This window comes from Sinocyclocheilus grahami, unplaced genomic scaffold (genome assembly GCF_001515645.1).
Source record: "Sinocyclocheilus grahami isolate Dianchi unplaced genomic scaffold, SAMN03320097.WGS_v1.1 scaffold1675.1, whole genome shotgun sequence".
Taxonomy (NCBI): Eukaryota; Metazoa; Chordata; class Actinopteri; order Cypriniformes; family Cyprinidae; genus Sinocyclocheilus; species Sinocyclocheilus grahami.
The window spans coordinates 57,690-83,908 of NW_015506854.1; the positions used below are offsets into that span (position 1 = coordinate 57,690).

At 40.7% G+C, this 26,219-nt stretch overlaps 2 protein-coding genes across 2 annotated transcripts in view; one reads left to right on the top strand and one right to left on the bottom strand.

Annotated features, from left to right (window-relative positions):
- The window catches only part of LOC107571972 (macrophage mannose receptor 1-like), a 40,884-nt gene that overhangs the window by 7,918 nt on the left and 6,747 nt on the right, over positions 1–26,219 (bottom strand). The window lies entirely within an intron of this gene.
- LOC107571973 (macrophage mannose receptor 1-like) lies at positions 12,828–15,189 on the top strand. The gene is made up of 3 exons (XM_016258374.1): positions 12,828–12,864; positions 12,955–13,311; positions 14,699–15,189. The coding sequence occupies exons 1-3, from the start codon at positions 12,828–12,830 to the stop codon at positions 15,058–15,060; spliced, it is 756 nt and encodes a 251-aa protein (XP_016113860.1). The 3' UTR covers positions 15,061–15,189.

A 26,219-nucleotide genomic window follows, 5' to 3' on the forward strand; every position in this document is an offset into this window, starting at 1 on the left:
CAGCTTCGTGCTCTTTCTGAGTGGTTTAAAACCCCGGTCCCGCCTTGGGCACCACTCTTCCTATGTATCGTCTGGATACCTACTTTAACAAGGTGTTGCTACTAGGGATCTTTTGAGACAGTTCCTTCAGCACATACAAAGAGAAACGTGCGGTAGCCCCTGTGTGACAGGCCAAGACTAGTATGATTCTAGGCTCTTGGTCGTATTCCCTTAAAGGAATCTATTCCTGATTCCAAGCCTTGAGCTCTACCCCGGGCCAAGGAGTTCTGGCCCTAACAGGTAAGTTTTTTGGGGGGTATGTAGCCTAGGCCTTTGGCCGTAGGGAATACTGTCACTGACAGCCATCTAAACATCCCAGGGGCAACTCCCATGGCAATATGGTAGAGTTGATACTTAGTGCTCGCCATGGTTTCTGGCATGCACTCCCCTCAGCATGGCGACGTGGGTATACTGTTCCCCATAGCGACCCCTAGAGGACACAGTTCGAAGTTCCCATGAAAGGGAACATCTAAGGTTACTTATGTAACCATGGTTCCCTGAGTAGGGAACGAGACACTGCGTACTCTAGGTTTTCTTGCCATGCTGTGGATGCAAGCTTCAGACGAAGAAGCGAATGATGTGTGCTCCCAGCGCCTATTTATACTATAGTCGCACCGGTATTGACGTCATGGTTGTCGCCGGCCAATGAGTTGGCGTTTTTTCAATGTGTGCTTCAGACATGGGTCACGACGAGGCATTCCCCATAGCGACCCCTAGAGGACGCAGTGTCTCGTTCCCTACTCAGGGAACCATGGTTACATAAGTAACCTGAGACGGTAGTTTAGTTAATCTGTGCGATAGTATATTGAGCCTTTTCTTTTAACAGTTTTAAATCTGAAATGTTCGCCGGTTCCCGCCTCCTTCTTCACGATCTACAAACTACGTTACATTTAGTTTTCGGGATGGAGTGAAACACGGACAAATGCGTTTCATTCATTCGTTCATAACCACTCATACCCCCCATCTCAGCTGCTCTCATCCTCTGGACACTCCTCTCTGCTGTCACGCCGCGGCCGTGTTGAAAGGACAGATGTTTGTGTCCGGGCGGTTGCGACTCACACCTGCGCTGCTATCCGAGTCTTTGGCTCTACAACCCGGTGCACGGCTGTTCAAAACGTGCATCTATGATGGTTGGAGCGGGACGGGCAGGTCACGTGATGCTGGTTTTGGGACAGTGATTGGTCGAGGCTAGGGGGTCGCAGCCAATGTGGGCAGGGTTTGGAGAACAGCTGCAGTGCGAGTCGAATGATCCCACTCGTGACTCCTGGATGTCTTTCCCCATCCTGCCCCGACCGCACCTCTCACCAGCGGCAGTCTTGATGGACAGCTGTACGTTTTGGGAGGCTCTTCAGCTGATTCAGCACGTGATACGCCATGGGTGCACCGTTACAATCCACAGGCAAAGTGCTGGGACAAACTGGGAGCAATGCCACATGTACAAAAGGCTTGGTTGTCTCTAAGTCCCGGATGATTCTGACCAATCAGAGTGTTCAGTGCGGCTGCAATGTCACCACAGGAGGCGGAGTTGAATCGCAGGTTAGAGAGAGAAGTGAGAAGATGGAGAGTTTGGCAGCTGTATTCTAGTTAATTCAGTGTTACTTTAAAGACATTGACTTCGAGTTTGTACTGGGTTAAAGTGTGCGTACATGTGAAGTAAGTAGTCGCTGTCTATATATTTTATGTTATTGTTGAGTGATCAGCTGTTACTCTCGTACCGATTAAGGAGTAGCCAATTAGCATAGCACTGCCTGTATTATCTGCTCGGTTCAGTGCATTTGTTAGTATATCTGTGATATGCCTTGTTGTGAGATGCTTATATGTATATGCTGTACATTGTGTTATTATTGAATATTAGCCTTATTATTGTGTGTGCGCGTTATGTGACGGTTCTTGTTTGCATGTAGTTATAATCTGCTTAGTACATGTCCAGGCATGTTACCCTGCCCTCGTGCTGCATTCACGTGCGCCCCCTCTTTGGACATTTAGAGCATATGCGCCCATGTTATATAGTGTAATATAGCGTTGTTATATTTATATTGTGTGCTGTTCAGTGTTTTAATGTTTATTGTGGAACATTAGTGTATTCATATCATTAAGTTTATTTATCTTGTTTAATCCATTTCAGAAACCACACACATGTATACCCACAAAGTCTTCAGTAAATCAGACATCAGCCAACTCCACTGAGTGCTTCTCTTCAATTAAGAAACCATCTCACTCAGTCTTGACAGACTGCCTACTGTGTTTCACACCCCCAAAATTAATACACCAATGAACCCCTCCATTTCAAGTGGTCCTTCGAGCCAGATCAGTGAATCCCCGTAGAGGATTCCTCCTGTTGTCTGCCCCAGACAACAAATAAGGTCGCCTGCACATCTAGCAGACTATCAAGTTCATGGATCAGGTTTTGTGAAGAGAGTGCCATCAGCTACACATATGAATGAAGCTGGAATGGAAGCAGCTGCACCCACGTCAGCGAATGCATCCCGATCGTCTTCTCCCAAGAGTTATCCCTCATACGCAGATGATCTAGTTCCCCGAGATATATGGCGATAGCGATTTGGAGATGTGTCACCAGAGCATGGTCAGTGCCACCTTCAAGTCCAGCAGTTGTCTGATATAAAGTCTATGTTGTTCGAGAGGGACAACGATGAGCTTCGCAGCCACATTTTACCAGAGATCCTGTCTATGCTACAAGGGCTCAAGGCAGAGAACACTTCATTGAAGAAGAAGATCCAGCAGTTTAGCACCAGCACTGAGACTCCTCGTCAATCAGTGACACCTGTAGCAGCTCCTCGTACTTACTTTTCACCATCCGTCTGTAGTTTGAGACGTTATACAGTGTATGCTGATGAAGTTCCTCCACCCCGACCTACCCAGTGCGAGTAGCTGACGAGACAGATGGAGGACCTTACAGTTTCACCTAGGACGCCACATGTTGATGAGAGTCATCACTCACCACTTCAGAATTCATATACCTGCTCAGCCCAGCCTACAGGAGCAGGATAATACGACACTGTGATGCCTGATCCCAGACACAGTAATCTTCAGAGAGAGAGAGAATTCAGTCTTCCCTCACGTCCACAAGTGGTGCCTAGAATGGAGATGCTGCACGTCCAAGAGCAGATACAGTATATCGAGGACCTAAGTCTACTATCTCCAGCTTGACAGCAGCTGACCCCAGACAGATTTCCAGAGTACGGATGGCACTAGAGAACCTTGTTCCAGCAGATGCGAGTGAACGCTTCAAGTATCAGATTCTGACTGATCATCTGGAGCTAGAAGAGGCCTTGCTAGTGGCGGACTCCTACTGTAACTCGGTGAGACCATATACAGATACGATGCAAGCTCTTGTGAAGATGTATGGTCAGCCACACAAGCTTGTCCTGCGGAGTATCGCTGAAGTACTGGAAGGTCCCAATATCAAGCCTGGTGATGTGAAAGCATTCAAGCTCTTTGCCCTTCGAGTGCGCTCATTAGTGAGTATGTTGGAGCAGTTGGGTTCAGAGGGAGTAGCTGAATTAGAGTGTGGTTCACATGTGTCCAGACTCCAAGGCAAGCTTTCACATGAGCTCCAGATCAGCTTTAAGAGATACGTCCACCCATCTTGGTGGACCCAGCTCGCTCAGGTACAGAGAGAAGTCATGTGCCTACTGTCCTTATTGTGACAATGCTAGTCATTTCCTTAATGGATGCCCCAACTTCAAGGAGCTGACTAAAGAACAGAAAGAGGCATGGATCCGCAAGAACAACAGGTGTTGGCGGTGTGGCCACAATCATCATGCATCCAGATGCACGCTGAAGGCTCTGTGTAAGATCTGCAACAGGAAACACCTGCTTATATTGCACGACCTGAATGAGCGAGCTGTGAATACCAATGCTGAGACTGATCCCAAGGAGAACTTGTGTCTTGTGAGCAGTGTTGGGCAAGTTACTCTGAAAATGTAATCAAATTACTGATTACTGATTACTCCTTTTAAAAGTAATCACGTTACTGTTCTGATTACTTTATTTCAAAAGTAATTAGTAATTAGTTACATTACAAGTTTCGTTACTTTTTTCTCCATGAAATTCATGAAATCCCAGCATACATGCTCCCGATAAATATTTGTTATTAAAGCATCAACATTCACAGAACACTGTTATTTTTAACTAAAGCAAGTGGCTGCTGCGTGCATGGTTTGGCATGGCAGAATGCCAGCAAAGAGCGCTGCATTTATAATCTCTAAAATACATCTCAGTTCATCACAATCCCACAAATCTCTGTTATAATACAATAAATATATGCATAATGAATCTTTCATAATGTCTACAATCCATGTGTTATAATGAGAGGATTTGTGAGCACGCAAATTTTAGCACTGCACTGCTCAAGTGTCTACCCGCCGGCACCAGCACTCGCACATCTTGTCACGCACCGCACTCTGTTGCATCGGGTCTCGCGGGAGCAGGTCTCTTATCCACTGGCACTTGAATCGACAGTGTGTGTGCTACATTCTTTTTACAATCTCTAGATTATAAAACACTGCATTCTGTCAGCAATGTAACGCGGCAGTAACGTATAGAGACCTTGGCTTGTAACTGCGTGCATGGTTTGGCATGGCAGAATGCCAGCAAAGAGCGCTGCATTTATAATCTCTAAAATACATCTCAGTTCATCACAATCCCACAAATCTCTGTTATAATACAATAAATATATGCATAATGAATCTTTCATAATGTCTACAATCCATGTGTTATAATGAGAGGATTTGTGAGCACGCAAATTTTAGCACTGCACTGCTCAAGTGTCTACCCGCCGGCACCAGCACTCGCACATCTTGTCACGCACCGCACTCTGTTGCATCGGGTCTCGCGGGAGCAGGTCTCTTATCCACTGGCACTTGAATCGACAGTGTGTGTGCTACATTCTTTTTACAATCTCTAGATTATAAAACACTGCATTCTGTAACAGTAACGTCTAGAGCAGTAACGTATAGAGACCTCGGCTTGTAACTATACTCTAATTACTATTTTGAAAATTATAACGTGTTAAATGACTCCGTTACTTAAAAAGTAATCAAATTACAGTAACGCGTTACTAAGTAATCCATTACTGCCCATCACTGCTTGTGAGTACCATGAAAGGCATCTTGTATGCAAACCGTTCTGTTGGCAACCGCAGAGTCCTTTTGAAAGTTAGTAAAGTGATCATTGCAAATGGGGATGCTTCATTGGAAACGTATGTAGTGCTGGATGATGGGTCAGTAAGGACCCATGCTGCAGCTCAGCAACGGAACCTCAAGGGGCAGCCAGAAGATCTGATCCTGCACACAGTGAGACAAGATCAGCAGGTGCTTCATGGGATGGCTGTCCCCTTCACAGTATCACCTGTGTCTCATCCCTACAAGAAATACCTCATTCAGTATGTGTTTACAGCTGAGAGACTAGGCCTCGCCGAACACACCTATCCATTGGCTTCCTTACAGAAGAGACACAGACATCTAGCTGGCCTCCCACTGCAGCAGATGGATAAAGTGTAGCCCGTGTTGCTGATCGGGTCAGATTGCCCTCATCTCATTACGCCTGTTGAACCAGTCCGGTTAGGCCCACCAGGGGGTCCTGCAGCAGTCAAAACCCACCTTAGATGGACTCTTCAAGGACCTACTCATGAGGTTTGTTGTGAGATCAGTACACACCAGTGTTTCTTCACATCTGCTCTCCCCAACACATATTTGTTTGCTCATGTCGAGAGACTATGAAAGATGGATGTGATTCCCTACCACAGTGACAAAATAGTGACATGATCCAAACTAGATCAAGAAGCCATCAGACTCCTGCAGGAGAAGACTGTGAGAGTGGAAGTGGAAGGTACGATGTAGTATGCCACACTGCTCCTTCGTATGCAGAGTATGCCACGCTTGACTATGCCCAAGGAAGCTGTTTCTCCTCAGCTTAGGAGTGTCGAGAGGAGACTGCTTAAGAACCCAGAGCAGGCGTCCACCTACCAGGCTGAGATCACCAGACTGAAGGAAGCAGGTTATGTGGCCAAGCTGGGACTGAGAGATGTAGATAGCTCCGTCTTGGTACATCCCGCACTATATGGTTCGGCACAATAACAAGAACCGGGTCGTCTACAAATGCTCCTTTCAGTTTGAAGGCCACAGTCTTAATGAGTTCCTCCTTCCAGGACCCACACTAGGACCATCACCACTGGCAGTCCTGCTCCGCTTTCGAGAGCACCCAGTCGCCATAAGCAGCGATATTCGTGGCATGTTTCACCAGGTGAGGCTGCTCCCCGGTGACATGCCCTTGCTCCGATGCCTGTGGCGAGACTTGATGCCTGAACGACCCCCCGACGTGTACCAGTGGCAGGTGCTCCCCTTTGGCACCCCATGCAGTCCCTGCTGTGCCATGTATGCCCTGCAGAGACACGTCATGGATCACAGTCAGCCAGGAGACCACATCAGAGAAGTAATTGAGAGATCCTTTTACTTCGACAATTGCCTGCACAGTCTTCACTCCCCCAAGAGGCTAGAGACATAGTTGATCAACTTCGAGCACTTTTAGACACTGGAGGCTTCGAGCTTCAACAGTGGGCCAGCAATTGTCCATCTGTGATTACTCACCTCCCCGCTGAATCCAGATCCAGTATCTGTTACCTCTGGCTCAGTCAAGGCCAACAAGACGTCCACGAGTCTACACTTGGACTGCAGTAGCATTGTCAGTCCTACACTCTGCGTTATAAGCATCAAGCCAGACGCTCTTCCTCCGTAACAATGCGTCAGATCTACAGAGTACTAGCGTACTAAGTACCCTTACACCACCCAGGATAAGATTCTGGTACAGCGCCTGTGGGATAAGAAGCATGACTGGGACAACCCATAGTTGCCTAAGGATCTGCTTACATCGTGGCACGAATGGGAGAAGGAGTTGAGTGGACTAGAGGAGATCTCTCTACCCAGGTGCTATTCTCAATCACAGAAAGATCACCCATCCTGTAGATATGATGTCCACGTCCTCGGAGCAGGCGTACGGTTCAGTGGCCTACCTGCGGTTAGAGCACAAAGAGGGTCAAGTTGAAGTTGCCTTCATTGCCGCCAGGTCCCACGTTGCCCCTCGCAAGCAACAATCCATACCACGCCTAGAGTTGTGTGCTGCCCTCGATGGAGCGCTGCTATCCCAGCTTCTCACCACAGAGCTTACAATTCCCATCCGCTCCATTACGCTCTGGTCTGACTCCACCATTGTTCTCACATGGTTGACATCCAACTCATGCCGTTACAAGATGTTTGTGGGAACAAGGGTAACGGAGATCCAGGAGATGACAGCTTCTGCCATCTGGTGCTACATCAGATCTTCAGACAACCCAGCGGACAACATCATTCACTGTAGAGGATGCCGTACATCCAGCTGTTCTCAACCCTTGACATCCAAACACCAGCACCAGTGTACAGAGTGTAGGAAGTCGAGATTACACCCAGAAGTCCCTCTCATGGCTGACCTGCCCCTCACCAGACAGAGATACTTCCGTCCAGCTTTCTACTCGACTGGCATGGACTGTTTCGGCCCCTTCCTCATTAAGATTGGCCGACGTAACGAGAAGAGGTGGGGCATAGTCTTTAAGTGCATGACCACAAGGGCAACCCATCTTGATCTTCTCACCAGTATTGATTCTGACTCTTTCCTGATGGCTCTACGACGGTTCATTGCCAGACGAGGCAAACCGTACGAGTTATTGTGCGACCAAGGCACCAACTTTAAGGGAGGAGAACGCGAACTGAATGATGCCTTCACTGCCCTCCAAGATGAGCTACAGAGCCACCTTGCCAATCAGCAGATCAAGTTCACCTACAACCCGCCAAGTGCCCCTCACTTCGGCGGTTGCTGGGAGAGGGATATCCGCTCTATCAAGGCAGCGCTCAGAGTGACTATCGGAGCCCAAACTGTTACTGAGGAGGTGTTGAGGACAGTCCTGATTGAGGTGGAATGTATCCTCAATTCAAAGTCTCTCGGGTATACCTCCTCTGATGTTGCTGACCTTGACTCGATCACCACGTACTGCTTCCTGATTGGCCTTCGAGACACGTCATCTACCAGGAGTCGGAGATGCTGAGTCGGCGACGCTGGCGCCACAGCCAACTGCTTGCGGAGCACTTCTGGAGACATTTTTTAAGTACTATTTACCAGATCTCCAAGCCTGCCTGAAGTGGAAGACTGAAAAGAAGGCATTGGAAATCTGAGATGTAGTCTTGATTGTTGACCTCAACTTCCTCGTGCCCTCTGGCCTGTAGGCAGATCACTCAGGTGTTCCCCGGTGCAGATGGTCGAGTTCGGACAGCCAGTGTAGATGTCAACGGGAAGACCTGCACACGAGTTGTGGCCCATCTCATCCAGCTTCCAGCCCTGCCCGAGGACGACTAAGATGAGATATCGACCTTTGTTAGATGAGCGAATTCAGTTCCTGAATTCGGGGGCAGCTGTACAAAAGGCTCGGTTGTCTCTAAGTCCCGGATGATTCTGACCAATCAGAGTTGTAAGGGAAACAGGTCAATAATTTAGCTCAAAGGGAATCATTTAAGATTTTAAAGGGAACTCCACCATTAATATGCAAGGGAATTAGGACAGAATCACTGTTTTACGGCGGATCACTATCCTACAGAGTGTTCATTGCGGCTGCAATGTCACCACGGGAGGCGGAGTTGAATCGCAGGTTAGAGAGACACAGCGCACGTGAGAAGATGGAAAGTTTGGCAGCTGTATTCTAGTTCATTCAGTGTTACTTTAAAGACATTGACTTTGAGTTTGTACTGGGTTACAGTGTACGTTCATGTGAAGTAAGTAATCGCTGTCTATATATTTTCTGTTATTGTTGAGTGATCAGCTGTTACTCTCATACTGATTAAGAAGTAGCCAATTAGCATAGCACTGCCAGTATTCCCTGCTCAGTTCAGTGCATCCGTGAGTATTTCTGTGATATTCCTTGTTGTGAGATGCTTATATGTATATGCTGTACATTGTGTTATTATTGTGTGTGTGCGTTATGCGACGGTTCTTGTTTGAACGTAGTTATCATCTGCTTAGTACATGTCCAGGTATGTTACCCTGCCCTCGTGCTGCACTCACGTGCGGAATCTTGTGGACATTTAGAGCATATGCGCCCATGTTATATAGTGTAATATAGCGTTGTTATATTTATATTGTGTGCTGTTCAGTGTTTTAATGTTTATTGTGGAACATTTGTATATTCATATCATTTAAGTTTATTTATCTTGTTTAATCCATTTCAGAAACCACACACATGTATACCCACAAAGTCTACAGTAAATCAGACATCAACCAACTCCATTGAGTGCTTCTCTTCAATTAAGAAACCATCTCACTCAGTCCTGACAGACTGCCTACTGTGTTTCACACTCCCAAAATTAATACACCAACGAACCCCTCCATTTCACTGCGACCTTATGTGGATCTCACCGCATGTGCTTTACAGCCACCTGAAGAGTGAAAGAGCGCAAACTAGGACAAAATAAACGTAATTTTAATGAATATTTATTAGTTTATTCAACTATGACTTCATGGGACTGTTCTGTCACTTACACAAAAATTTGTCAGAGTGAACAAAATTAAAACTGACAGCTCACTTACCAACAACTGCCTATTGAATGAACCTCATTTAGGCTAACACTTAATATTCATGAGGCAAGTAGAGCTGGACAAGAACCTGAATAGAGCTGCAGGAAAATTACATCATGTCAACACTGATTGGCTGATGTAAATGCAACTGCATCAGAGACACTTTAAACTTTTAAAGAGTGTATATTCCATTATCTGTGAATTCAAAATGTCATTAATTTTCTATATTTAGATTAGTTTCCTGCTCTTGTACCTCATATGCAAATAAATTTACACTACTGCTGCTTTTGCAGTGTAAATGGTGAATGTGAACATGATTTTTAGTATTAAAAATGATCCTTTTTTATCTGGTTTGGCCCCATGTCTAGTCATAGTCATTGCTGGCCTGGAGGTCCTCATATGTATGTTGATCAGTGAAAGAGAGCGAGAGAAAAATATTAAAGAGAATAAGGTAAAGATAAAATGAGGTTAGAATAGCATTTAAATCAAATGCAAGCATTATTTGTAATACCATTTAATTAAATTTACTGTTATATAAATTGACATTATATGAAGAGAGCAACAGTGCACCTGCATACATAGTGAAATAATATGGACGTTCTCTGTGCTTATGATTTCCATAAATAAAATGTGGAGTGTGCTGTTGCTGCTGTATTTTATTTGCATGTTTTCGTTACTCTGTGTGATAGCACTCACTACACAACAGATACTGTGCTAATGGTAACACAGAATATGTTCAAATTTTGTGAAAATGTTGTTTAGTTTCGAATGCAGAAACATGCTGATGGTCACTGACAATATCAAAGCTGAAAGAAAATGGAAAACACAAATGCCGCTGTGGAAATACATAGGTGGAGTTTCACTTTTATGCTTGACGAGCCACGAACACTCTTGTTCTACATTTGTTCACAAATGTTCTACATTTCATATATTTATATAGCATATATTCAACATTAAAAATACATAAAAAAAACGAAAACCATACCTAATGCAGAAAAGCCACCTCTTTTTCCGAATTGCGTAGATGACCACTGTCTTTCTTTCACTATCTCTTCTCTTCTGATAGTCAAATCGTTCTCTAGGTGCAGTAAAGAAAGATCTGAGAATCTGTCCTGTGCCACTGAAGATCGGAGCCAGATTCTCCTCATAACTGAGAAACTTATTTCTGATGTAGCTGAACCAATGGGCAGCGTGAGTGTAAACTGCAGTAGTTTGAAAAAGTTTCGTAGCCTACTTCATCTTTAAGTTTCTCAAGAGTAATCGGCGATGCAATCGATTTCACAAGATCCACTTCAGCTGTCACAAGCCCAGGGTGAATCTTAAAGGGGTCATCAGATGCCCATTTTCCACAAGTTGATATGATTCTGTAGGGTCTTCTGTAACATAGTGTGGTTAAAATTACTCAATGGTAGTGTAAAACAACACCGTTTTTACCCTGTTTTATTGCATGCTGCTTTAAATGCAAATAAGCTCTGCTCGCCCCGCCCCTCTCTTCCGAGCCGCTCTCTGAGAGATGGTGTTCTGACGATTTGTGCTACCCTGTCAGATTTTGCTACCTCCCATTAAATCAGATGGTAGCATAATTTGATAGCGAAAAGTGCTACCTATCAGATTTTGCTTCCAGCATAATATGTACACCTACCCCAACCCTAAACCTGCCCTTACAGTAGGATAAATACAGTGTTGGTAGCATAATCTGATAGGTAGCATTATTTGTCCGAACAACGGTAAACTTTAGCCACATTCATCGTGAAACTTGCTTACTAGCACGTTATTAGGAAAGGCGATTTGTAAAGATTCATTAAAAAAACCTTACACTTACTACTTCTGTAGGTGAAGCTGGATCACGAATGATTTGTGCGAATATAAATCCATTTAGGTAGGTCGGGGGCACATTCCCTTCAAAAACAAATGTAATCCACTGCATCTTCAGCGGCTCAGATGTCGGGAGTAAATGACGACTGCTATGTTCATTATTACATCCAACAACAGAACACCTCAATCGCTTAGGAGACATTTTTGTCTACATCTGCTCCGGCGTCAGAACAATAATGGCGGACTGATGACAGCTCACTCAGGGCGGAGCTAAGGTAAGACACCAGTCCAGTCTGTGCTGAAACGCTACTGTCAATCAAACTATCGTGGGAGGGGCCTGTCTGTGTGACGGCATCTGAGATCGGCTCAATTTGAGAAAGGGGAAATGATTCAACGAGATCAAAAAAAAAACACTGGGTGGACGTTTATCATTATAGGGTGGTTGTGTACACACACTGAAACACACATTTCAGTTCAAACAACTTGTAAAAGTGCATGTAGCATCCATCCGATGACCCCTTTAAGGCTTGCGTACAAGCTTAAACTGAATACTGCATCACACGCCACACTCAAGGCCATGTCCAATTCAGCCAGAAATGACTCTGTCCACCACATTTTTATTATCGGGTTTATAAAAAAAACAACAATGAATATTTGTTAACTTGCTAATGCGGGAAAATAATGAAAAGAGAGTCCTCTCATGTCCTCTCAAGTTGAGAATCATTCATGACTCGCGAGGATATGGGGCTTAAATAATTAATTTAGCCCAAAACATACTTATTCTTACCACTAAAATAATAAGATAATACAAATAAAAGGAGAAAATGTGAATTCTTTAATTTTTTATATTTTATTCATAGCTCAGAAAAAAAATCTTTATTGGGTGCCCCCCCCCTCCCTAAACTCCATCTATGCAGCAGATTCTCCAGTTTCTACCACATTCAAATGAACATACTTCCAAAGAATTACAGCAACAAAGACCAACACAGAGAACAAAATAAAAATAAAAATGTGAATAAGGAAGAAAAATTAAAAGGGCTTTATTTTTAGAGTAATAAACAAATGAAGTGACGTGCTGAGTGACGGATGAGAGCAGATATAATAATCATATAGTCTGAAGCTGCAGACAGAAACATCAGACTCAGGACAGAAACACACGACGTCTAAAGTAAGAGCAACTCACATCTTCATTCTTTAAATTAGACTTTGAGATATTAATATTGTCTTAATGATTGTGTACGGTGCATTTATGTTCTAGTTATGATGGATTTTTAATTATCACTGAAATCATGTTTTACTCTAAAATTAATTACTGAAGATTTAAAATCTGATTTTATCTGTATTATTCTTCCTCAGAAATGGAGCAAATGCTATATTTCATTCTTCTTCTCATTGGTGAGTGTTTGTGGTTTTATTTATGGTTTATAGTTTCATTAGGTCTGATCCTGTTATGAAAAGCATTAAAGCAAAGCCTCTCTTTCACAGCTCTCTGCTCCGTATCTGAATGTGTTCAGCGTCAGTATCACTTTATAAATGAGAACAAGACCTGGACTGAAGCTCAGAGATACTGCAGAGAGAATTACACAGATCTGGCCACCGTTGACAACATGAACGACATGAACGAGCTGAACGAGAGTATGAATGGTGGAGGTGTTCAGTATATCTGGATTGGGCTGCAGAAGACGGGTCGTGATAAATGGCAGTGGTCTTCAGGGGAACCTGCGCTCTATCTGAACTGGGCTACTGGACAACCAGAAGGCAGAGATTATTGTGCTATGATGTTAAAAGGACAATGGCATGATTTGCCATGTAGTGATAACCGACATTTCATCTGCAACAAAAGTGAGTGCAGCTATTTAAAATTAATTTATATAAATTCAACAACCATTCATTTATAGATGTGCATATCTTAATGCACTACTAACCCCTAATTTAATTTGATTATGAATATAGAAGTGACTGTATATTTGTTACACTTTCATTGTTAATACAATTTCTGTGTAGACATTTTCCAAAAAAATTAAAATAAAATAAATAAATCAAAATCAAAATTAACATAAAAACTAAACAAAAAAAATACTTAATCTTTTGTTGTCACAATGGAAACCTACAGAGGAAAAAATAAATCACAGAGAGAAAAAGAACTAGTTATTAATAATCATAATAATAACTGTAATGTTCATAAGAAATATGTACAGCAGTGACTAGAGGTGATCGAGTTTATTTCAGTCTTCAGTATCTCAACACAAACCTGTAATAGCTTAAGTTTACTCGTACATGAACTCAAGTCTAGTTCATGATAGTCCATTAAAACAAATAATTTATTAACTATTAATTTATAAATGAGTAATCTACAGTCCAGGTAAATGCTTCTATGGATTAGTTAATAACATATTTAGCTGCAGTGTATCATCTTCCTCTGTTTGGCGTTTCTCTTTGTGTCTGAATCAAGTATTCATAATGAATCAATAGAGAGAGCTTTAAAATCATCACAATGTTCTCCAGTGTTACTTCATGTTACATCTTTAAAACAATCCTGAAAATATTGTGAACATTCGATATATCACCAGCTGTAGAAGCAGCTCGAGTCTTTGAGTGACGTGTTTCTGATGTTTCCACCGCTGCTCCTGTTCACATCCAAACCATAAAGCAGCGTAAGAATAATGAACAAACTGATTCATGAATCTTTGTCCATTTGTTTTTCTTAAAGCAAACACAGGACTCGTCTTTGTTAATCAGGAGAAGAACTGGAGAGACGCTCAGAGTTACTGCAGACAGAATCACACTGATCTGGTCAGTGTGAGAAACCAGAATGAAAGTGAACAGGTTGAGAAGCTCATTAGTGATAATCACTCATCTGGATCACATGTCTGGATCGGTCTATTCAAAGTCAGAGACTCATGGCAGTGGTCAGATCAGAGTAACTCCTCATTCAGATACTGGAATTCTACTCAACCTAACAATAATGAAAATAATGAAAACTGTACAGCAGTAAAACATGACCCTCCTGGACAATGGCATGACATCTCCTGCACCAACACATATCCTTTTGTGTGTCATGATGGTGAGTAGATCCTCACAAAACACACACAATCCATCCATCACCTCCAGATCTCTTAAAGTTCACGCTACACGTCTGACATGACAAACTCATCCACAGTGTTTGTTCTGCATGTTGTTTTTGATCAGTCTCTCTCTAGTTTCTGCTTGTGCTTTGTTTGGTTTCCAGATAAACTGATTGTGATCAGAGAGAATCTGACGTGGTCTGAAGCGCTGAGATACTGCAGACAGAATCATGTGGATCTGGTCTCGGTTCATTCAGAAGAGATTCAGCGTCGTGTGATGAACGTGGTTAAACGGGCGTCTACTGCGGCGGTGTGGTTGGGTTTACGTCACTCCTGCACTGTGGGCATCTGGTTCTGGGTGAGTGGAGAGACCGCGTGCTATCAGAACTGGGCTCCAGGGAACGGCACATCAGAGGAGGACTGTGAACACACAGTGAGATCTGGAGCAGTTCAGTCTGGAGGAGATCAGCGCTGGATCAGCCGTCCTGAAACTCACAAACTCAACTTCATCTGCAGCAGATATTAAGAGTGAAAGATACACAGACCTTTCATGTAAGAAAACAAGTGCTTGTGTGTTCACTTCCTTTAACTTCATTTTCATTCATAACTTTGTTAAATCATAATTTTACATATAATAATTTCAGTCTCAGCAGGCAGTCGCACCTAAGGGTTAAAAAGGCAGAAATCTTTTGCTCAGATGTTTGTTAATATAGTTCAAACGTATTCTTCAGTAAACTGTTATTGAGCTGTAAATTGTCTGATTTGTTCTGTTGAGGGTCTGTTTATCTTCAGGTGGATGAATTTCTGTTGATGCATCAATGTGATTGGGTTTGTTTGCTCCATTTTAAGAGCCAAAGGCAATAATTAATGTTAAAGTATATTTTGCTTTTGTAAACTTTTTTTTTTTAACTAAACTCAGAATTATTAGATATTAATCTGGTAATTGAATTGTGTGGTATCGAAGGGCATCATATGTACTCATCATTAGATATTATGAGATAATTTGTGTAATTGAAAAGTATGATATGAGTTTTCTAAATTCCTTATTCGTGTTTTATGGATCTTGCTATGTTGTTGCAGCTGTTTTCTCTCTTATATTGAGTTTCATAAATCAATCATGTCTGATTAGAAATGACTGTTTGAATGTGAATCAGTGGGAACCAACATTATGTGCCTCTGCTAAATTAAATATTGTTTATTCTTTAAGGAGTGAAGGTTGGGTGTAAAATTTCTACAATCATTTTGTGCTAAACATAAAATAACATGTCAACAACAGCAGCTCAAATAAACTCCTGAACAACCTGCAAGCTCGTCTCTTGACTGTTTCCCAACATCAGAATGATCACTAAATTATAAAATCCAACATGGTTTAAATCATAATTCAGAGAGATTAAGGACACATAAACTGCTTCCCAATTCAGATGCTGCATCCTTTAAAGGCTTCATTCAAAGACAGAATGCGTCACAGCAGCGTAATGAAGGCTTTCCTATTTCAAATGAGTATTTCTTTATTCGGGCTGTGAAGGAAAGAATGAGTAGACCCTTCTCAGTTCAGCATATCCCAAGATTCATTGCACACCAATGATGACTGAGGCTGCGTCTGAAACTGCATACTCACTGAGTAGGTCCTTAAAAGATAGGAGCGACAGGTTTAATGAATTTACTTGCAAATATCTTGACATTGATTAAATTTGCTAATTTGTGGTCTTGTGCTGCCCATTTATTTTGTGATTGTAGTATAACCAATACATTTTGTGTTGATTTAAGTTCTTATATTTTTAACCCTACTAATGTGACCCACAGTTTTATTCTTAAAGGTAATCTTTTTTTATTATGAAAACCCAAAATCACTATCTCTTGAATATGTTGTTACTGTAGTTTCTTTATTTTATGTGCAACATTTTTCATCCACAATTGCAGTGGATCAGAGATCTACACTGCGGGAACCAGAGCACGGGTCTCCAAACTCTATCCTGGAGGGCCGGTGTCCTGCGGAGTTTAGCTCCACTTGCCTTAACTAGTGATGTTCAGTTCTTGAACAAATCGTTCTTTTGAGCCAGTTCTCAGGAAGTAACCAGTCGAGCCGGTTCACAAAATCAAACTGAATCGAACTTCAGTTCCGGGGTGATGACGAAAGACGCACAGCCAAAATAGCACGTTCAACTCAAAAAGATCCGAATGAGCCAGTTCAACTAACTGTCAAAGTTTGCAGAGGATTACCAAGGATTCTGATGTGAGTGAGTCGATGATACTGTGCAAGCCTGAGGCACATACTCAAATATGACTACTGTTAAAATAAAATAAATACTGTTAATAAATAAAATTAAATAACATTTTACTTAAACCTGCAAAAACCTTTCTGTCGAGAGATGTAAATAAATATTACTATAGTTTATCGTGCATGCAGATGATATTTTAAGTTAAGTGAAATCAATGAGTTTATAAGACTGGTTCATTCTTTCTTTATAATTTAGATATGTAGAACATATCCACATTTGTGCATCAGTGTCTGTAGTGTGTGCTGTATGTGCGAAACATTTAGGAATTTTATCCAAGGCTAGTCAATACTGGTCAGTCGTATCTGACATAAAGGATCCGCAAATGAAACTGTGACCACAAACACCATTAACTAAAGTGAATTAAATTGCAACAATCCGCAATATGCGTTTACACAAATAACTTTGTATTTGAATGTTTCAATATGTGTTGACACAAATTACTTTATTTGAATGTTTCATTGATACAGCATGTCACTGAGTTGTTTTAAAAGAAATGAGTAGTGACATAATGCTTGATAACGCCAGGAACAGATGAATCAGCTTTTTGAACTGGTTCAATGAGCGAAAAGAACAGGTTCGCGGAAATGAATCGGACTTTGCATCACTAGCCTCAACACACCTGCCTGGAAGTTTCAAGTATGCTCAGTAAAACCTTAATTAGCTGGTTCAGCTGTGCTTAATTAGAGTTGGAGCTAAACTCTACAGAACACAGGTCCTCCAGGACCAAGTTTGCACACCCCTGGTGTAGAGAATCACAAAGCCGTAATCATGCTTGAACTTTGGAGGAGACCAAAGCAATTTTTTGAATAAGATAATGGCTTTTTTATTTAAAGAAAATAAAAATGTAGGGTCTGGACCAATCAGACACACACATTTTTTGTTATATTTAACAAATACTCTGTAACACCCCTCAGTCAACAAACCAACCATGAGGGTCTATGGACCTTTCCCCCGAAATGCATCTAACACCTCAGAAAGGCAGAACAGGCCTCTGGTTCCATTTCAACCAACGCTGATATCACTGGTTTTATTGCCCAAAGGAATGCGGGCAGAGCACAACTCACAATTCATTTACCCTTAGGAAAGACACACAATGCCCATAAAAATGGAGTCTTCTATAATTAATTCATAGGAAAACCTATCTCCTCAGGACAATGTGTATACCATTACTGTTCTTGTATATTGTCTTTTGAATTGTATACTGTTTTGTGTGTGTTATGATAGATCACTAATTAATATAGCCCCACCGATACCATGTTTAGTCTTTTTGAATTTGTCTTCTGATGATCTAATGAGCGTTTATATTATATGTGGGTACATAGGCAATATATTAGTGTTCTAAGAATCTTTAGTAATTTTGATTCGAGTTCCATATGCAAATTACCATGCTCTCACACAAAGGGTCATAAAATCCATCCTGAGAGGTGTGAATCTTCTCAGACCTTAAAAGGCTCACACACAGTTCCGCCATGTTGTTGTTTTTTCTTCTGCTAAGTCTTCTGCTAAAACCTTCTGATTGCGGCCCATGTAGAGAGCCTGAGCCGGTGCGGACATGCCAGGTGGGCTCCAACACATAGCCAGTCAGTCTGCGGTTCTGTTAGATTCTGAGAAGATGAGGATGTGAGCTAGAAGTCTTCTGTACCTTACGTCTGAGCCAGGCCTAGGGCCTTGACTTTCCATTCACCAAAGATCCTAGGATCTCAGCTGATGTCTCTCTTAGCTCTTTTTCATTTTCCACTGGGAAGAAACTCCCAATCACCATCGAGCCAGAACATATTTGGGGTTCATTACTCTTCAAACCCGGAAGAAGGTGATAGCGACTCCTACACCACTGAACCTCCAAATCATCATCAATACTTTCATCCGAGACTGCATCCGTACGCTTGTTCCAGGCCAAGGCAATGCAAGTATCGTACATTTAACTAAACGAAACAGAGGTTTAGTATAAGCTGTAGACCCTGTTCTAAAACGGTGCTGATGGTTTTATTCAGGTGGTTAACCGACTCTTCTCATAGCTTCATTCTCTGGTTTTCCTGATGGTTTCATCCATCAAGTCTCATTTGCCCTTTCCCTTGTATGAATGATTGTTTGTTTGTTTGTTAAGGCGGGCGTACACAGTGCGATTTTTGCTGTCATACGAGCTCGCAGGCGATTTTTTTCTCTCGGAAGAAAATCGCAGATGTTCCCATGGTCGCGGCTCGTACCGTGTGAGAAGAATTATGGGCCGATCCGAGACGTTATGAGCACCTCCAGTCCTCCTGATAATTTTCAAACATGTAAAAAAAAAATCAGATGCTGTCGGTTTAAATTCATGGCGTTTGTGCCGTTGAACAAGACGATTTGGTGATCCATCTGAAGTTGACCAATCAGAAGATGACAAAAACCATATAGTCTATAATAATTTTAGTTTAAATATACAGTTCTATTTTTTATTTGTTATTCCGAATGTGCCAAATTTGCCGTTCAGCTTTATGAATGAATATGCCTGTTGTATTTCTGGCAAAACGAGCAGAAATTCAGAAATGGCATGCTTTTCTCTCCTTTTCAGCCATTCTCTTTGCCATGTGCTCCATTTGCGTGTGCTGTAAGCTTGCATCGGTCTCTTAGCAATGTCTGATCCCGGGAGGGGCGAGCAGGCTTTTCCGGTTCAATCTGATAACAGCACACACGTCACAGACCTTTGTATAACTATTTAGCAGCCATACAGGCTAAGCTAAGATCCAACTGCCCAACTACCTCAACTGCTAGCTGTTAGCATCTGACTAACACTTAGATAGGTGTGTGTAAATTGTAACTTTAAAACCACTTTAAAAACAATCTATCTATCTCTCTCTCTCTCTCTCTCTCTCCCCTCACTCCTCGTTTCACTTCCTGTTTATGTTATCACCTTCTCTTTGGATTCAGTTAGGTTGGCCCCTCCTCAAATACTTTGGTTTTATTTTTTATTATTTTTATTTTGACTTCATTCTGCCTCTCTTTGATTTTATTTTAATTAATTTACCTTTCTTTAGCTTGAATGTACTGTAGCGAATTTAGCTCACAACAGGAAATATGAATAATTAACCATAACTAGTTATGATTAATTATTAATATTTTAGATCCACTGTAGATATTTAGCTGACCACTCAGGGTCAACTGTCTTGTCAATTCTAAGACGTTAATTTCCTGGTTAAGGGAAATAACTTTCTTACTGTACAATTCTATAAGCTTGTAACGTAAATCTGCATGATTATTGACTCCGGTTATGAGTAAACAATGAACACGTCAAGTGTGATACAAGTAAGGTTTTATTAACTACATAAACACTTAAACTAGTCTAACATACCACATAAACACATTAAGCCGGTCTAACATAAACATACACACACACACACACACATACAGTTGGTATAGGAAAGGGTTAAAGTTTAACTCAGCATAGAAAGAGGCATAAAGAATGGATTTTATGGAACACTTTCAATCTGAGATTTAATTAAATAAATTTATTTATTTTTCCTTTTAGTTTCCTACAGCTATTAGGACCTTTTCATTTTACTTTTACCTTATTTTAGTTTGTTTGACCATCACCATCTTCCCTCTCGGTATAGGATTATAGCAGTTCTAGCAGCTGTTGTATCCTTAAACTGGGATTTACTATTTGTGTATTCAGTCGGGCTTACAGCTATTATATTACGTTCATGGAGTGTAGCAGCAGTATCATTGAATTCAGATTGCGTTGTTAATAGCAGTATGCATAGCAAATTAAGTCAAATTATCTCTGTTGTTTATAGCTGCAGAAGCAGAAAGTATCTGGTTGCATGAAATTTCAGTGATAACACATGTAAGTAACTCTAACTTGCGTTTCATTGTTTAATAAAGACTCTTAGTAATTCTAAGTACTTTTGTGCAGCTGTAGCAGCAGAATGGCATAGCAAATTCAGATGCAATGTTAGAAATAATATTAGCAGCAGTCTGCATAGCAAGCAATTATTATTGCTAATATAGCAGGGGCAGCAGAAAGTACTTTAGTTGCATGAAATTTCAGTGATAATGCATGGATGCGCTACAGGAATTCTAGTACTTTCGTGGAGCATAGCGGCAGTATCCATAGAATCAGATTGCGTTATTAGCGAATTATTAATAGCAGTATGCATAGCAGTATGCATAGCAAAACATGCATTTAGTTGCAGCAGCAGTAGGTAGACCATAGTTTACATTCACATTTATTCATTCTGTGGACGCTTTTATCCAAAGCACCTTACAATTGCTGAAGTTTCAGTGACTAAAAATGGATGGTATGTGAACTCCTAAGCAAATAGCCATCACTTGCATATTATTTATTTAAAAGGGGCTTATAGCAATTTCTAATTACCTTTGTGCAGCTGTAGCAGCAGTATGCATAGTTATTCAGATTGCATGTAGCAAATTTAATAGCAGCAGCATGCATATTAAATTAATATGTAATGTTAGAAATAATATTAGCAGCAGGAATTCAAATTGTTGCTAATATAGCAGCGGCAGCAGAAAGTACTTTAGTTGCTTGAAATTTCAGTGATGATGCATGGGGTAAGTAACTCTTAAGTGAAATAGGCATTTTGTTTATTTGCTATTTAACAGGGCTTACAGTAGATTTTGTGAACACTTCAAAGCGAAATAGGCATTATTTGATTGCGTTTGAGCATAGCGGCAGTATCCATAGAATCAGATTGCGTTATTAGCGAATTATTAATAGCAGTATGCATAGCAGTATGCATAGCAAAACATGCATTTAGTTGCAGCAGCAGTAGGTAGACCATAGTTTACATTCACATTTATTCATTCTGTGGACGCTTTTATCCAAAGCACCTTACAATTGCTGAAGTTTCAGTGACTAAAAATGGATGGTATGTGAACTCCTAAGCAAATAGCCATCACTTGCATATTATTTATTTAAAAGGGGCTTATAGCAATTTCTAATTACCTTTGTGCAGCTGTAGCAGCAGTATGCATAGTTATTCAGATCGCATGTAGCAAATTTAATAGCAGCAGCATGCATAGCAAATTCATATGCAATGTTAGAAAGAATATTAGCAGCAGTAAGTCAAATTGTTGCTAATATAGCAGTGGCAGCAGAAAGTACTTAAGTTGCGATAAATTTCAGTGATAATGCATGGGGCAAGTAACTCTTAAGTGAAATAGGCATTTTGTTTATTTGCTATTTAACAGGGCTTACAGTAGATTTTGTGAACACTTCAAAGCGAAATAGGCATTATTTGATTGCGTTTGCTTGTTAATAAAGATGCTTATAGCAATTCTAAGTACATTTGTGCAGCAGTATGCATAGCTATTCAGATTGCTAGTTTAGTGAATTTTAATAGCAGCAGGACGCATAACAAAATTCAGATGCAATGTTAGAAATAGTAGCAGCAGTCTGCATGACAATCCAATTATCACTGTTGCTTATATAGCAACGGCAACATAAAGTACATTTAGTCGCATAGAATTTCAGTGATAAGATAACACTTGGATGGTAGTGAACTTTTTATGTGAAATAGGCATTTTATTACTTTACTATTCAATTCAACAGGGTTTATAGAACTCTTCAAAGTGAAATACGCATTAATTGGTTGTTTTGGGTTATTTATAAAAGGGCAGTAGCAATTCTAAGTACTTTTGTGCAGCAGACAGTATGCATAGCTATTCAGATCGCAATGTTAGCTAATTTTATAGCATACATAGCAAATTCAGATGCAAGGTTAGAAATAATATTAGCAGCAGCATAAATAGCAAGTCAAATTATTTTTGCTAATATAGCAGTGGCAGCAGAAAGCACTTTAGTTGCATGAAAGTTTAGTGATAAATCATGGAGGGTAAATGTAACTATTTAAAGTGGAATAGGCATTTATTACTTTGCTTATTCAACAGGGCTTATAGCAGATTTTGTGCAGCAGCAGTAGATTATGCTTCGTAAATTCTGATTAAACATTACAACCGCAACAGCTCGTACAGTAAATTCCTATTACAACATTGTGAATATCATTAACAGCAACAGCATCTACTTCAACTCAGTATTGAAATGTTAGTGAATATTATCATAGCAGCAGTAGCAGCAGTTTTGTTGCGTTGGCCGTATCGGACAGCTTTACCTATCGTAACGGGTCTTTTGACTTTGTAATGTTGTGCCGCTAGCATCTGGCGTAGACACCGTGTTAGAGTAAAATAGGCATTCGCCTAGCTACTTATGCCTAATTTATTGATCTCTCAGCAGTTCAGTCTCTTGTGCAGTAGCAACAGCTTGCATAGGCATTCAGTCACCGAGATTTTTCTCAGCAGCAGCATGCACAGCATTTCTATGTTGCAAATTTTAATTCGGACACAATTAATATAAAAGCAGACAACTGCATTTAAATGTAGTCACTGAAGTGTCCTGCTCAAAACCATTTTGGTACGAGCCATGCCTTTAGCAATGATGTGTTCATACAATGCAAACATTTTTGTTCTTAATATGCAATATAAATATTTTAAATTATCAAAATAAATGAGCAGCTGATTTTTGATGCAGAATTAGTCCTGGGCATATGACACCACAACTACAGGGTGCACAGTGATTTATTATTTCGCCAAATATTTTGTTAGCTTAATAATAAGTTAAAGGTGAGTATTTACATTGCAGTAACATTAATGAATGTTAATGGAAAAAAAATACAACTCTTGAATGAGAAAAAATTTAAAACTATTTGCTCTGGCCACCCGAGCCTGAGCCAGGTGGTTGCTGGGGGTTACTTAATCTATCAGCCTACAGTGTGATTCCTATTTGTTAATGACACACATAGTGCACATTTCTACCTAGGTAAGTTTGAGCTATTGGCTCAGACACACATAGTTATTTAGGTCATTAGTTAAATAAACCTAAAAGGGTACAGCACCCAGGTTCACATTGTTAAGCTACTCGTTAATTTATCTGGGCTCCATTAGCCCAGAAACACATTTAACTCAGGTCCCTAGTTTAAGCTATCTGGTCAACCGATCAGGTACACACAGCAATAGTTAACTAGCCATTCGGCAAAGCCAGCCCAGGCTCACATAGATAGCAAACACACAGTCTCACGGCTCTCCGGAGCAGCAGCAGTACATATGTCTTGGCGATAGATCCCCTTGTTCTGGATGATTTACCTTTTATATTTCTTCTGCCTATAGGGATGATTTTAAGCATATTATTGTATAGCAGCAGCATACATATTTAATTTTTTTGTTTTCTTCTTCCAGCTTTGTTGGGGGGTTATATTATATGCTATTTGTGCTCACAGCTCACAGCACCGTATCACCATATGCATTGGCAGTAGCAAGTTCCTGTACTTGCTTGCAGCAGCAGCAATAATCTACTACTACAGCAATAACCAACAGCAGCAGCAGCATAGCAGATCTGTTCCGCCAAGACCAAATACGTTAACATTGTCATATCCATCACCATGCTAAAATGTTCAGAGAGTTGTCATGATTGAAATGCATATCTCAGGTCCCTAGTTTAAGCTATCTGGTCAACCGATCAGGTACACACAGCAATAGTTAACTAGCCATTCGGCAAAGCCAGCCCAGGCTCACATAGATAGCAAACACACAGTCTCACGGCTCTCCGGAGCAGCAGCAGTACATATGTCTTGGCGATAGATCCCCTTGTTCTGGATGATTTACCTTTTATATTTCTTCTGCCTATAGGGATGATTTTAAGCATATTATTGTATAGCAGCAGCATACATATTTAATTTTTTTGTTTTCTTCTTCCAGCTTTGTTGGGGGGTTATATTATATGCTATTTGTGCTCACAGCTCACAGCACCGTATCACCATATGCATTGGCAGTAGCAAGTTCCTGTACTTGCTTGCAGCAGCAGCAATAATCTACAACTACAGCAATAACCAACAGCAGCAGCAGCATAGCAGATCTGTTCCGCCAAGACCAAATACGTTAACATTGTCATATCCATCACCATGCTAAAATGTTCAGAGAGTTGTCATGATTGAAATGCATATCCTTTCAAAGTATACTGTATTTGATAGAGTGCACAAACGCAGGCGGTCGACTCATGCACTCTAGAAAGCTTCATCTTTGTCCAGCCTCTGATGTTTTTTTCTCCAGAAGTTAAGACTGATAAAAATGTATTTGTACTCTTTCAATCTAAAGTTGAGGTTATCTCATAACCCGCTCACACAAGCGCTTGTCAATGCGGGTGTCTGTTGTGTACTTGCTTGCAGCAGCAGCAATAATCTACTACTACAGCAATAACCAACAGCAGCAGCAGCATAGCAGATCTGTTCCGCCAAGACCAAATACGTTAACATTGTCATATCCATCACCATGCTAAAATGTTCAGAGAGTTGTCATGATTGAAATGCATATCCTTTCAAAGTATACTGTATTTGATAGAGTGCACAAACGCAGGCGGTCGACTCATGCACTCTAGAAAGCTTCATCTTTGTCCAGCCTCTGATGTTTTTTTCTCCAGAAGTTAAGACTGATAAAAATGTATTTGTACTCTTTCAATCTAAAGTTGAGGTTATCTCATAACCCGCTCACACAAGCGCTTGTCAATGCGGGTGTCTGTTGTTGATGCAGTCTCTTCTATGTTATCGTTGTAGTTGTTCCATCTCTCTAGTTTCATTCTATTGTGAAACAGCAGCGACTGTGAAACATGCATTATGATTGAAAAGATGGATTTTATAATTTAACGATCATTCTGATGTTGGGAAACAGTCAAGAGACAAGATTGCTGATTATACAGGAGTTTATTTGAGCTGCTTTTGTTAACACTTTCTTTTATGTTTAGCACAAAAGGATTGTAGATATTTTATAGGGGAGATCGGGTATGGTTGTAACTGTCACAGTTAGGGCTGGGCGATTTGGCAAAAAAACTAAATCTCGATTTTTTTTTCAGAACGTTTGACCGATTCTCGATTTTTTTACGATTTTTAACTAGTAAACTTATAAATGTAACTACAACATGATTCAAATAACTTTTTCTTTATTAACTAGTTGAAGAAAATTATATCCCAAGTGCACCACACATGAAGTTGTCAACATGATGTAAATGTTAAATAAATCACTTGTTAAATATATTTGCTGAAAAGATGCATACAACTACAACTTGTACAAACTTGTCTTATGCATGTTACAGTGGGGAAAAAAAGTATTTAGTCAGCCACCAATTGTGCAAGTTCTCCCACTTAAAAAGATGAGAGAGGTCTGTAATTTTCATCATAGGTATACCTCAACTATGAGAGACAAAATGAGAAAAAAAAAAATCCAGAAAATCACATTGTAGGATTTTTAAAGAATTTATTTGCAAATTATGGTGGAAAAGAAATAATAGGCTACAATGAAAATGCTTTAAAAAATTATCAACAGTCAATGTAATTCAAATAAAAAAATGACTGATTTTATTCATAGAATC

Coding starts and splice junctions, on each gene's coding strand:
- LOC107571973 (XM_016258374.1), top strand. CDS start 12,828: ATGGAGCAAATGCTATATTTCATTCTTCTTCTCATTG. Junction 12,865..12,954: donor TTTCATTCTTCTTCTCATTG/GTGAGTGTTTGT, acceptor TCTCTTTCACAG/CTCTCTGCTCCGTATCTGAA. Junction 13,312..14,698: donor ACATTTCATCTGCAACAAAA/GTGAGTGCAGCT, acceptor TTTGGTTTCCAG/ATAAACTGATTGTGATCAGA.